This window comes from Schistocerca piceifrons, chromosome 3 (genome assembly GCF_021461385.2).
Source record: "Schistocerca piceifrons isolate TAMUIC-IGC-003096 chromosome 3, iqSchPice1.1, whole genome shotgun sequence".
Lineage (NCBI taxonomy): Eukaryota > Metazoa > Arthropoda > Insecta > Orthoptera > Acrididae > Schistocerca > Schistocerca piceifrons.
The window spans coordinates 722,964,510-722,979,826 of NC_060140.1; the positions used below are offsets into that span (position 1 = coordinate 722,964,510).

Below are 15,317 nucleotides of genomic sequence, written 5' to 3' on the forward strand. Positions count from 1 at the left end.
CTGGCACTTTGCTGTGAATGCTTTGGCAGTTAACTACTAAGTTTCAATACTCCTTCCTATGGAGAAGGGGGCATCCCTTTGGATCTCACACTGATATTTCTGAGTCTCCTACAGCTATTGTTACCTGGACTGGATGGAGAGTCATCTAATTTAAAAAGAAAACCCTTTTGTGCACCCACCACACAGTCAGCTACTTAGGTATCAGCCTCTGATGTGTAGTGGATAGCAGACCCATTTAGGGGAACCCTAAAGTTCCCAATCCTATGGCACAAATCCAGGAAGTCACAGACTACCTTCTCACAGAAACTTCTCTGATTCAGTCCTTCTGATAACTGCAATATTTCTGGCATTCTTTCTCAATGTGCCTGCCACCAACTCATCGCCTCCTATACGTGGTGAGCAGCAATCTACCCTTTCCATATTAAGTATAATTTTTATTATCCAATCCACCAACTCCTAAACAGTGACACAATAGTAGCAATGAACTTCCTCACACTGGCTGTATACACTCATGGTATGTGTGTTTCCACATCTTGGTCACCTGTCCTATGGAAGTTGCTGATTGTCTCACAGGTGACAGCATAGCGTGTCCCAATCTGCTACACTAGGGGATGCCAGGCATTCCTAAACACTGACCTAATTGAAGCAGCCATATTGCCTCATTGCCATATTGTAGACACATGGTTGATGGTGTATGGAAGTTTGGGTCTGGCCATGAGGCATGCTCGGATAGCCTAGTGGTACAGTGATCGCTCACAATAAGTGGGAAATTGACTGATGTCTCATTTCCACTCCTTGGTCACTCTTCCAATAGCAGTTGCTGATGCCCAGCTGACTGACACACTGTGTCATGCTCACACGTAAAAACAGTGTGTATCAGATGCTACTGCAACTTGGAATGCCAGGAATTGCCATCTAGGCCTCATTTAAGCATAACTCAAATAGCAGCAAGGCATACATAGCCTGGACTTCCTCTATAAGTACAGTCTATGCCACCTGTCACCACTTCTATCTACGGTGCCACCATGCTAACCACACTATTTACTACAGCCAGTAAGGTAGGAGTCACATTATATGAAACAACCTCTTCCGGGCATTTGAGTTACAATTCAACAAATTCATGGCAGAACATGTCACCGTATGATCTTACTGGTGTATAGGCAAACTCAATTTCCTTCTGCCTATACACAAGGTTGTCCTATGATGTAATGATATAGAAACTGCACATTAAGTTGGTATTGAGTGGAGAGATAATAAGTGGTATGTATCTTTTACAAAGATGGCCATCGCACCTTTAATCTCTCCCCAAAGAGGTCATCCTTTCTGTAGAGGCAGTCCTACTTAGTACAAAAGCATCAGGATTTCTGAAATGTGTTTTTTGATTAGAATGTTCCCTAGCTATAAGTTTTGAATTTTTTACGTATGTGATGAACATATTTATGTTCCTGTAATGCAATGGAACCATTTTCTTGATACTGCTTTTTATTTTACTTACATATTAACCAAAATATTGATCTCTGAAGGTTGAAGATAAACTTAATATTATTTATTCTTTGCAGAGAAGTTGTAGTAACACTTACCACACAACAATTTCACAAAGTTGGACATGAAATGTCTAAACAACATATGGTTGTCATTACAACTGCTGACTCTGCCCAACGCCTTCCAAATTTCCCAGCCTTACTCACTACACAAAACAGAGACTAACTGAATCAATCAGGGCGATCACACAAATCTATCAAACAAGGATATTGTCTGAGAAATAAGCTTATCCTATACTATGTTATGAATCATTAACACAAAACAATTTGTGAACCACTTTGCACCAAATTCTGTCAATAAAAATATTATTCTCAAAGTTTCCAGGTATATTTGAAAGACTTTAGAGCCAAGAATATTAATCCAATTTAGAAATCTTCGTATGAAACTATTCCTAGTCTAGTAGCATGTTAGGATAATCACACAAAAGGGAAAATTTAATTCACAAACTGTCAAATTCACTGAGAGGCATGTGAGCAGCCAGCACCTGCTTTCCGGAGGCACAATTCCTTTCACTCTTTTGAAAAATCACCCATAAAATTGAAAACATACCTGCTTTTCTGATTCAGAACTACAGTTATTGTCTTGGGCCATACTGCATGCCTTGTAAGTTAGTCCATCAACAAACCACAAAGCTACTGTTGCTGGCCAGTTTCCACCCAAATTTGCCACTGTATTAAGCAAGGTCATGTACGTTCCTCCAACAGCTGGATCACTTATACGTGCAAAGAATGCCATCACAGCAACAAACATGCTGTACAAAGCCACCTGCAAATTTTTTTAAGGGATGGTAATAAAAATATTAGAAACAAAACAGTAGTGAAAATTTAGGTGACTGACTTCCGTATGAAAATTACATTAACAATACAAGAAAATATGGCACTTATCCAATGAAGCACAGTCCGCTGAAAATCAGCAACTTTAAAAACACTGTGTGTGTGTGTGTGTGTGTGTGTGTGTGTGTGTGTGTGTGTGTGTGTGTGTGTGTGTTCATTTACATAAATGTCAGGAAAGTGTGACATTCTCAAAAAAAATATATTAATGTAGCTAACACAACATTTCCAGGTACCATTTGGTTATCCAACTTATGAAATCACACACGAGTATGCCTTATGAAGGCAGGTGTGTATAAAATCATGTGTGAGATGGAAAAATGACCATGCCGTTCCAGACTGATGCGTAGAACATCAATGTTATATCTTGCTACTGCAGCAATACACTACATTGAAAAACGCTCTCTATGGACTGTGGAAATGTCAAAATTTTCGCATCGACATCACCTTTCTGGGACACAGTCATCAGGAATGCTATCCCTCTACAGACTTTGGAAACGTCAAAATTTTCATGTTGACATCACCTTTTTGGGATACAATCATCAAGGATGCTACTGAAGTCTACCTGACAAAGGACTTACTCTATTATGCTGTATAAACATTTCATTATTGTTATGACCTACACTCTTGCTCTCCTTGGCAACAATTAAATGTGTTTTCATCTTATTTTGATAAACAAAATAACACTCACTATAGACTTTCTGAAATTTTTTATTACCCAAAATTCTACAGCATGACAAATTACTACTAACTAAATAAAGGTTTTAGAAATCTAGACCTTAGAATTGCATACACTTGAAATAATCACAAAAGGTTAGATGTTTTTATTTAACTTTAACTGAATTTCTCATTAGAGCTTGACACAAAGTGGCAATGCAGGGCTAAGAAGCTGAGTCAGTTCGGGATCCAAAAATAATCTTTGGCACAATACCAAACAAATGCTTCCTTTTAAATTTGTATTTGGAGCCTCTCTCATTGCACAACAAGATAAAGAATCAATTCAGTTCTTAAAATGACAACTATGCAACAAAGATAATATGGAACCTGGGAATGCCACTGAACCACACTTTGTAGTGCCTAACATTTGTATGTGAATGGTAAACTGCAATGCAGTTTTGCCGAATAAAACATAAGCTACCATAGTGCAAGAACCCAGGTTCACTCCCAATGTGGTACACAATTATACTTTTTTCCGAAACAGGACAATGTTTGAATTCCACATTTTCAGTCATACGGCTCTGGAGCACTTCCTTTGGGATAACAATATCTGTTATCTCATGTACAAGGCATCTCTGTGTTCCTGCCATCCAACTTCTTGTAAGAATTTGCATCACACCAAGCTTCATGAGTGTGGTAAGTAGTCCACCACTATTTCACGGTTTCCTATTTTCAGCAAGAATTTCTCTCTTCTTCTTGCTTTTTGATTATTTTCTAACAGCACTAATTCTTCTTCTTCTTCTTCTTCTTCTTCTACTTCTTTTTTGTTTTTGAACTATTTGTATCTGAAGCTCAATTTCCAAACAATGTATCAAAGGACTGGTTCAGTCATATAAAGACAGTCATCCATTTCAGTTTTCAACTTTTTGAAGAGGTCATAGATTTTCCTTCTGCTGATTCCTTGCATAAAACTGTTTGATACTAACATGTGTTGCATGTTGGAACGCCTTTTTTTCTTTTTTTCTGATAAAAACGACTTAAAAATTCTTTTAAAATCTCTTTGTAGTCTCTTGACATTCCTTTCAGTATACTTTTGCTAATACTCAGCCATTCAGCAGTTCTTGGTGGAGTATGTGATATGGAACAGCTCATGTCCCCCTTTTTTGGCTCAAAATACACAAATCACAACATTTTAAAAGAGGCATGGTCTCTCATATGTACAAGGGGGTGGAATGGTGGGGTGGGCGTGGGGGGGAGAGAACCACAATGCCTATCAGACACAAGTGGAGGTGTGGGAAACCACAATGCCTATCACACACAAGTAAACAATGCAAACAGTAGCACATGTAATATTTATCTAACAAGAAACTGCATCATAAATAAGGTAGCAATTTCCAAGGAAATTAAAAGTGTTATATTTACTACAGCAGAGCTTGTATATTCACTTTTTGTCTTCTTCGTATCATTCACATTAACCTAATTGACTATAATCTAAATAATGGCAAACAGGAGAACACCAAAGTCTACCAATAAACAAAGAAGGCTTCTACCTCCTAACTGTGCAAAGGTGAGGTCCATGAAAATATGCTCTGATAACTGAATCTCCAATGTTAGCAGTTCCCAAAATAGAACACTTTCATATACATGTTAACTCTTTCCAGATATGTCACTCCCTTTTAACCAAAAATAAATGAAGACACTTTTACAATTTTGATGAGGTGTGACACCCCAATGCTCATCATGCAATGGAGCCACAAGACATTATTGAAGCCAAGGCATTATAACATAGAAAATATATGAAAATATTCCACACTGCATGAATACAAATCATGTAAATAAAAACTGAAGGTGAAAAACTACTAAAGATGCTGAAAAATGCCTGTAAATTAGATGCCACTATACTGTGAAATATTTCTGCAAGTATTTGCATGTAAAATATGTGTAACTGTACCCACTGATTTAGTTAACCAGTTCTGCAAAACCTTACAGTCAGGCATCTGCAGAGCAAAATTAACATTTATTATGACCTTGGATTAACTCTGCTAGTCTGTATTTAATTTTATAATTGAGAAGCTACCAATGTCACAATCCCTGTGATTGTATGCAGTGTAAAAAAGTTTTGATTTAACTGATGATGACGTCTGGTTTGTGGGGCACTCAACTGCACGGTTATCAGTGCCTGTACAAATTCCCAATCTATGCTCGGTCCAGACTTGCCACTTTCATGAATGATGATGAAATGATGAGGAGAACACAAACACCCAGTCATCTTGAGGCAGGTGAAAATCCCTGACCCCGCTGGGAATCTAACCCGGGACTCCGTAATAGGGAAGCAAGAATGGGACCGTAAGACCGCGAGCTGCGGACTTGATTTTACTGATCTTATTATGATTAAGTGCAATCTACATTCTTGCTGAATTTTAGTGATAAAATCTTTTCAGGTTATCAGCCATGTAACAGATGCACTCCGCTTAATGAATTTTATGAACAGGAAATTTGTTGAAATGTATCAGACTGATGATGTTATTTGGCTAAGAGTCGCAAGAAATAGTCACTGAAGACACTATTTACATGCCAGCACTGCGAGGTAGGCACCAACGTGCAAACATACATATTGGCTTGCTACAGGACCCTGGGTTACTCACAAGAAATGACAGCAGAATAAAGCAAAGTAACATTAGCAGAAATTCTTTCTCAACCAGGGACTTACCTGATGCAATCCATAAACAATAATTACCATAACATAGTAATGTATTGGTATACTGCCATCATGAATGAAGCTAGGTGTGATCCACACTAAAAGTGCAGCAATAAGGCCACATAGCAATCTGAAAATAAAAGTGCAAGTTGTGAGTCACGGAACTTCACATTGTAACAAAGAGATTTCATCTTCTTCTCTCTCTCTCTCTCTCTCTCTCTCTCTCTCTCTCTGTGTGTGTGTGTGTGTGTGTGTGTGTGTGTGTGTGTGTGTGTGTGTGTGCATGCCTCCCTCTAACTCTCCCCCTCAGATACACACACTACTCAGCTGGATACAATTTTGAACAAAGATTACACTCAGGAAGTGATATTCAACAAAGATAGAGACAAAAATAAAAAGACTGTATGTACATAATATATGTAATTGCACTCTAGTGATTAAAGACATTAGCAGTTAAGACACAATTATCTCATTTAAGTTTGAAGAACAACCTTTTACCCTTCCAGACTGGGACTGACCACAACTGCACCTACGTCGTTCTGCATTATCGTGGTCTGTGCACATCCCCAATAGCAAGAGAATTCTATTCTCATTAAACAACTTTACATTGAGTCAAATAACAAAAGAAGCGCACACAGCCTCTCACTGCATAGTTGAGGCATTGTAGGGTGAACAGGCACACAAATAGAACTGAGAATGTTGCTGAGATTGCGGACAATGTCCTTTGGAACTAACTCGTACAAAAAATGAAATACAGTAGTTGGGTGGGTCAGCGAGAAAGTGCACTGCAGTCAAAACAGCTACGACTGGTGCAATGGAATGCCACAAAAGTACAGTTCAACTGCACTCATAATGGGTGGTAATATCTACAGTTACATGCGTACTCCGCAAGCCACCATATAGCGCATGGCGGAGTATACCTTCTACCACTAATAATCACTTCTTTTCTCGTTCCACTCCCAAATGAAGTAAGGTCTGAACAGTTGTCTGTATGCCTACATATGAGCCTTAATTTCTCTTATCTTGTCTTTGTGGTTCTTAAGTGAAAAGTATGTTGGCAGCAGCAGAATTGATGTGCAGTCAGCTGCAAATGTCAGTTCTCTAGATTGTCTAAATAGTTTTTTGCAAAAAGAGTGTCATTTTCCCTCCAGGGATTCCCATTTCAGTTCAAAAAGCACCTAAAAGCGCTCAAGTGTGCACTGAGACTATCAATAACAATTCTAGCAGCATGCCTCTGAATTGGTTCAACGTCTTCCAATAATTCGATCTGGTGGGAATTCCGAACACTCGAGGAAAACTCAAAAATGGGTTGCACTACTGTTCTATATGCAGTCTTCTTTAAACATGATCTAACTAACTAACTCAGGCTAAAGAGGCTTCGAAGGCCCAACGGTACTGACCGACAGCTGTGTCATCCTCAGCTGACATGCCTCATTGGATGCAGACATGGAAGAGGAAACGGTCAGCACACCGCTCTCTTGGCTAGTATCAGTTTTTGTGATCAAGGGCTGAGTGCTCCCCACTTGCCAGTAGCACTTGGCAGACACAGATGGTCACCCACTCAAGTGCTGGCCAAGCTCAACAGCGCATAACTTCGGTAGTCTGACAGCAACCGGTGTTAGCACTGCAGCAAGGCAGTTGGCTTGTGGATGAGCTAGACTTTCCTAAAATTCTCCCAAGAAAGTGAAGCAACTTTTCACCTTCCCCACTGCCAACATTATGTGCTCATTCCATTTCATACTGCTTTGCAATGTTACACCTAGATACGTAATCTAAAGGACTGTGTGAAGAAGCACTGCACTCAAATATTACTGTAATGTTTTTCCTACTCATGTGCACAGCTTACATTTTTCTACATTTAGGTCAAGCTCCCATTCATCAGACCAAAGAGAAATTCTGTCAACTCCTCCTGTATTCTTCTAGAGTCACTTAACGACAAAACTTTCTCGTACACTACAGTGTCATCAGTGAACAGTTAGAGATTTATGTTAACCATACCCAACACATCATTTGTGTGTATAAAGAACAAGAGTGCCTATTGTACTTCCCTGGGCACTCCTGATGATACCCTTATCTCTGACAAACTCTCACAAACGAGGATAACATAATGGTTCAAATGGTTCTGAGCACTATGCGACTTAACTTCTGAGGTCATGAGTCGCCTAGAACTTAGAACTAATTAAACCTAACTAACCTATGGGCATCACACACATCCATGCCCGAGGCAGGATTTGAACCTGCGACCGTAGCTTTCGCTCGGTTCCAGACTGTAGTGCCTAGAACCGCACGGCCACTCCGGCCGGCGAGGATAACATACTGTGTTCTGTAACTCATGAAGTCTTTCAGCCCCTCACATATTTGGGAATCTACCCTGTACGATTGGACCTTTGTTAACCGTCTGTGTGTGGTAAATCAGATACTCAAGTTTTAAAAAGTCACGTAGTTTCCGGTGGTTCAAAATCCACATAAAAATGGCTCCTTATAACTGGCTGGATAAGTCAGTCTTTGATTTGTTTTAAATCAGCTTCCTATTTCTGAATTATTACAAGCCTGAAGACTTCATGCTGCCAGTGTTTCGTAACCTACCCACTGCTAAATTTACCTATCAAACAACAGTGTGTGCAATACGAGTTTAAAGACCACTGTTGAATACCATTTGTAAGTGATGTAACTTCCGACTCCTTGGAAAACGCTCATTATCCACAATAATTTTTGAAGCAGGGGCAGTCCCCTCTGTAGTGCTATTTTATAGCAATTTACGTGACAGGCAGAGTTTGCTTCCCTTGTCCACAGACATGCATCAGGCAGGTCTTCCTAGCATCTTTGAAGAAGAAGTGCATGCTGTTGCCGCATTAGTGGACAGTGATTGACGCCATACGATTCGTGAGCTTGCCCAAGAAACCGGATTAGCGCATACAACTGTGCTTCACATCCTGAAGGAACGCCTGGGCGTGCAGAAAATTGCATCACGATAGGTTTCGCATAACTTGACGGAAATGCAGAAATGGATGCATTACAATGCTGCTCAGATGCACTCGGAGCTCTATGAGTGCGAAGGAGAGGCTTTCTTACACCATATCGTAACACTGGATGAGACATGGGCCACATCATACGATCCAAAACTGTAAAGCCAATCCAACGAATGGTGTCATTATGGATCGCTGGAAAAGTCAAAAGTGCATCAGAGCCCCAGTATGGTGAAAGTTATGGTGATTCTCGTCTACGGCTGTGATGGTGTTAGCCTAACGCATTACTTTCCTCCACGGCAGATCATCAATGCACAATATTACTGTTCATTTTTGGAGCATCACCTGCAACCAGCTTTGCGGAAGAAGTGGCGACACTTTCTGCGCAACCCACCCATCATTTTGCACAACAATGCGTAGGTACATACTGCACAAGCTGTGGCTGCTCTGTTTGGTTGATGGAACTGGGTAGTACTGTACCATCCACCATACTTCCCGGACTTAAGTTCTTGTTACTTTGATTTGATTCCGAAGATGAAAGAACCACTTCATGGCATTCACTTCAGAACTGTTCCTGCGAGTCAACAGGCAGTAGACCAGTCCATTCACACCATCAACAGAACAGGCTCTGCTAACGGTATACTACACCTTCCACATTGCTGGCAATGGGTTCTACACAATACTGGTGACTACTCTGAAGGACAGTCACAGGTGCAAACATGTAACTCTTTTGTATCAACTGTGAATAAATAGTTGCCACTATTTAAGTTCCAACCTTTGTATTTACATTTCTAGCATTGTGGATTTGATGATGGCTGTAAAACTGAAACCAAATATCTTCTTCTTCTTCTTCTTCTTATTGCCACCCTATTACCCCCCCCCCCCCCCCCCCCCCCACCCCGTCTCCAGACTGAATGTGTGTACCCAAAACATCTGCAAATAGTGTTATTCAGGTAAACATGAGTGAGTGTTTTCTGAATGTTTGTGAATTATCTCACTGAAAATGATAGCCCATGTAAAAAGCTATAGAAATCACAGCTGTTGGAATATCATTTTTACAATTTATCGATTAGCCACAGTCTCACACTCCATAACTACAAGATGGAATTATATTTATTTTTTATTTGTTTTGATTATAGGGGTGGATGCAACTGTTGTCTTAAAAATGAAACAGAGGATAATGTTGTTCACATTATCAGCTGAACATTTCATTTCACTGAACATATATTCACAAAACTTACAACAAAAATAAAAGTAGCAGGTCTCTCAATGTACAGGGCTAAATCCGTATCATACAAATTAATGTGCAAGAAAAATTACCTTGATTAAAAGTAGTTCTGTCTATGGTATTTTTAACAACACAGAAGGATGGCATAGTCCTAGAATTAAGAAACAGCAGCCTATATGCCAGAAACCTATAAATAATGCCAGCCATCCTGTTGCTGTACATACAAATTCTGCAATAACATTTCTTTCTTGACCTGTTAGTCAGTGTATCAACAAAGCTGTTACAGGTATTTAACATCCTGAATTTAATGACAAATATAATACCAACATTCATCACAAACATATGAGCAAATAGTTCAGAAGTACACAAAGGAACAGTGATAAAAACTACCATAAAAGGGCTGGCAAGGAAATAACAGTTTTACTTGCCACAAATAATGTACCTTGCAATAAAATCTTTCAACAAAAAACTATCAATTATGTACTTGCGGTGTGTGTAAAATATTTGTCACAGGAGTAATAAACAGTAGCAAATATGCCTCACAAAATTAATCTCCTAGCACCTAAGTTCATACACTACCTTTTTCTTAGGTGTGTTATACTGTCACACAACACTGCAGGACTGGGTGCACTGTATACTACAAAATAACCTGCATAGTTTACATAGCCTGACATCAGCTTGATTTTGCTTATTTAGTAATACAATTAATTGAAGAATGTTAGGCATAACTCTGAAGCATTTTACTTCATCTAAAACCTACATATAAATTGTTATTGTTGTTAAAATAATTTCCATTCACTATTGTCTGAATCTCCAACAATGGGGCCACTACAGTACCAGAGAGCATTATATAGGTTCATCTGTCACAGAGAGAAAACTTGTTTCAAATGTAGCATTAAAGTATATTCTGTAATCACTGAAGTCCTCACAGAGATGATGTACTATTTTTAAGAATAAGTGACTACATATTTTTAAAAAGTTATTTCCATCTCAGTAAACAATTATCCTCAGGCATTTTTTAAATGTTTCTCATGAGATGGAGTCATTCAAAATGGCCATACCATAACTTTGATTACGGGAATGATGATAGGTTAGGGCTCTTGATACCAGGGTCTTTAGCAACCTTACTACTCAAAAAACATGAAGAGAAGTGTGGTTAAAACTTCAAAAGTTAAAATTTTCCACAAAACTCAAAATTTAAATGAACAGTCACACTTACAGACACATAATCAACCCAACTGTAAAAAAACTTTACTATGCCAAGCATGAAAAGGTGGGATAATATGACAATAGAAATCAACAGAGAAAAATCTAAAATGTTTTAACAGAAAGTCTGAGTGGCTGATCACTAATTGAAAATGGATAAGTCAAATACTCTGCAATACACCAAACTTAAAAGCCTAGGCTGGAGTAAAAAAAAAAAAAAAAAAAAAAAAAAAAAAAAAAAAAAAAAAAAAAAAAAGTTGTATCAAACTTACCTCATCAATGCGAAGTATAAAGGGGAGGTGCCTGGTTGAATTTCCTTTTGCCCTCTTGTCAGAATATAAATGTACTCCATTAAAACTGGGCATATGACAGGTGCCACAAAGGGATGGGACATCAAGCTGCAGTAAATAGCCATATGTGATAGAACTATGTCCTATACCTTCTCTCCTGCCCTCCGTCTAAACTGAGACTGCAGATGTGTGTGCAAGTTGCATTTACGTGTGTGTTTTTATTGTGCCTATCGCGACTCAGCATCTCCGCTATATGGTGAGTAGCAACTTTCCTTCTCTGGTATTGTTACATTTTTAAGCATTTTATTTTCTAAAATCAGTCAAATTTAAAACAATTATGGGCATCTTTAGAAGCTGAGGTAGTACTTTACTGTAACCTTAGTGTAAAATATTAATATTCATCTTACCAGCAATATGGAAAGGATAGATTGCTACTCAGCACATTGGAGAGACAGTGGGTTGCAGACAGATGCAATGAAAAAGAAAAAAACACATTCAGACAACACACACACATATGGCTATTGCCGTATCTCAGTGCAAGGCTAAGTGCAAGGCCTTAGCACTCATGGATGACAGTGGCCATGTTGTGTGTGTGTGTGTGTGTGTGTGTGTGTGTGTGTGTGTGTGTGTGTATGTCTGATGAAGGACTTAGTCTAAATGCTGAATATTTCTTGTATCCTTTCTATTTGTACCTGTCTGCATCTCTGTGCATCTTCTATGTAATGTGTAACAACCTATCATTTCCATATTTTTGCAACTGCATCCTGGACTTTTCATTGTTTAATAGTCACCACAACAATCTTCAAAAGACAACCCTTTGTGTCACTTCCTTAGAAACTCATTGCTTGCACACAATTATTGAAAAGGCACTCCATGGTTGGGCAAGAAATGGAATGGTATTTATGTAGTTCACTGTAGTATCTTGAAACATAATTGATCCTGTACCCTACTATCATCTAGTAACAGACTCTTTCTCAGTTTTTTTCAGCGCATATAGAAGGCTATCAAGACACTAGGGATGTCTAAGTTTTGGAACATAGCACGAGATGACTGATCATTCATGTATTGCTACTGTCATTTGTTATTCCAAAACATAATTTAGTTCGAGTGTGCTGTTAGGCAGAGCTCCTGCCTGCCCAAGTTATATGCCCAGCTGCTTTTCAGGTATAAATTTTGTGCATATGTTTCCTCTATAGCCACAGATAAGGCGATGTGAAACAAACCTGTTTACAGAAACACAAGGCAATCAAATTTTAGTCAATATTCATCAAACTGTGAATTTCAGAAACCCATGGGGTACACAGTAATAAAGTAGAAACTGAAATTTCACACATACACTTTCAAATCTACAGTTCCAGTTGCTTCTGAGCTGCAGTTTCATCTTTATTCAAATAATGTCTTACTATTTTGTACTCTTCTACTATCCTTCTATTTCTCTCCACATTCTGAAGCTGTATGCAGCTTATGGCCATCATTATATTCTTAAAGTCCCACTAATGACAGCGCTAATGTATAATATCGGGAATAGCTACACTTTAAGAACAGCGACCAGGTGCCACTGTCAGTATACCTCTGCCGAATACCCTTTAAATCTTATCTGCAAAGCTATTTGCATTTACTAATTTATGAATACAAAGAAGACACTGTTAAAATGTGTTAGAAATTATTTCTTTGGTGTTTAAGAAGACAATGGAGGCAATTATCAAATGTTGGATATCTTAGTTGCATCTGATGAGTAAATATCCTAAGAATACCTGGTCTAAACCACACATTAATCATCAACTAAAATGGATAGTAGACTATTTGTTAACCTACCAAATGAATTCTTAGTAATACATGCATTCCTTAAAATCTGTTTAATGAGACTTGTAAAGAAAAAGAGCTGTGCACTGATGCCTTTTGGGCACAACAAAATGTATTGCACTGTAACAAAGTTATGTCAGTTTCTTACATTCCCTGCGATCCAGTACTAACAAAAGAGTCTTATTCTGCAGCTTTTGGGCTACAATAATGGAGTCTTGGACGTTACAATTATCTCCTTTAACAAAACAATTTACTGCGCTGCTTGCCTGTTAAATTCGAGCCACTCAGAAAATTCTTCCCTTTATAAGAAATTCAATGGTTTCAACATTATTTGTCTTTAAAGTTGACACTTCCTTAAGATAAATATAAGTTTTACAAGATTTATATTTTTCATGTCATGGGTATTCCTTCCAAATATATTATACGCAATTCAATCAGATGTACAAATGGCAGGTTCAAGTCTTGATGCAGCCTTGGTTTTCAATTATCAAGAATGTTCAACCATCAAACTCTTCAACAGAAGTAAAATAATTCAAACTATATAACAAATATACTTCTTCCACTCACCGATAGGGAATCGCAGTCAGGTAAACATCCATTGGACGTGGTCCAACAGTATACTTGCTTAACACCAATGGCAAAATTATCTGCAGTGGAACAAGTGGTATGGCTATTAGTGCCAGCTTCTCCTTGGGAACACCAGCATCCACTAGTTTTAAGCTAGTCACAGCATCACACGCAGAAAATCCAATCTACAAGTAAAAATAAGTAAAAAACATAAAATCCAGAAAATAAAACTATACAAAATTACACAAAAGCCCCTAAATTACTTAATACAGAATGCTATTTGAAATGGAGTCACCAGAACAAGGCAATAAATTAATTCTCTTGTGATAAATAACCATTACAAACACCACACCACACCACACGCACGCGCGCACACACACACACACACACACACACACACACACACACACACACATTTTCAGTTAGTAGTGTCAGTTGTTGATTTAGAGGACAGGATAAGCAGACCACTTGCTGAAAGTTACTGGTATTTCTATAACACTTCCAAACTTAAAAGTTAATAAAACTTAGAACGGTGTTTTAACTGCATCTAAATAAATAACATTGCTGTAGCAAAGGAGTATTTACTGTTCTCCTGTTCACAGTATGTTCTTCAAAACAAATGAACATATTTTTACTTTTCTGGGTCATAAGCCCTCTGACAGGTTTGACGCAGCGTGCCACAAATTCCTTTCCTGTGCCAGCCAGTCTCTTCATTTCTGATTGCCACTTACAAGCTACATCTCAATTATTTGTTGGGTGCATTTCCAACTCCATATCTGTGCAGACAGCTGAGTGCATTAAAGTGTCCTCTTCCAGGACATGAGGAGGTGCGCCAGCCCCCCCCACTGAATCCACCTCATGGATGAATGTCAGGGCCTGGTATACTAACCAGCTCGGATGTGGTTTTTAGGCAGTTTCCCACATCTACTTAGTTAAATACTCAGCTAGTTTCTAGGTTCAATCTTAAGTTACATGATACAAAAGCTCTTTGAACAATAATATAGTATTTGGTCATGCAATAAACCCTAGATGCAGACAGAACGGGTAAACGTAATTCCTCCCAGAGGGAAGCTGGAAGTAACTTCAAAATGTCTTTGGGAGAGACAAGCTCATAATAGTACACTATATAGGTACAGTGCTTTGCAAAAATTGGAAAGGTATCATACTGGAAATTGGGCACCATAATGGATGGATGGACTTCTATTTCTGTATTCTCCTGCAGTTTTTACATTCTGCTGTTCCTCTAGTACCATGACAGTTACTACTTGATGCCTTAACACATGTCCTATCATACTGATGTTTTCCAAATGTTCCTCTCCTCTATGATTCTGGGAAGAATCTTTTCATTCCTTGTTTTAACAATCCAACTAATTTTCAGCAACCTTCTGTAGCACCACATCTCAAACACTTCAATTATCTTCTTTTACGGTTTCCCCATAGTCCATAGCCCACTAACATACACTGCTGAGTTCCATGGGATAACAACATAATCAGCAAATGCTAGCATCGATATCCTGTCACCACAGGCTT

General features: G+C 38.6%; 1 protein-coding gene across 2 annotated transcripts in view; it reads right to left on the reverse strand.

Moving 5' to 3' along the window:
• Positions 1 to 15,317, reverse strand: part of LOC124789513 (acetyl-coenzyme A transporter 1) — a 73,264-nt gene that overhangs the window by 10,457 nt on the left and 47,490 nt on the right. For both annotated transcript variants that reach the window (XM_047256900.1, XM_047256899.1), the window contains exons 6-8: positions 13,788 to 13,972; positions 5,740 to 5,857; positions 2,092 to 2,307 (exon numbers count right to left, since the gene is read on the reverse strand). In XM_047256900.1, coding sequence (XP_047112856.1) covers positions 2,092 to 2,307; positions 5,740 to 5,857; positions 13,788 to 13,972 — 519 coding nt within the window. The remainder of the gene's footprint in view (positions 1 to 2,091; positions 2,308 to 5,739; positions 5,858 to 13,787; positions 13,973 to 15,317) is intronic.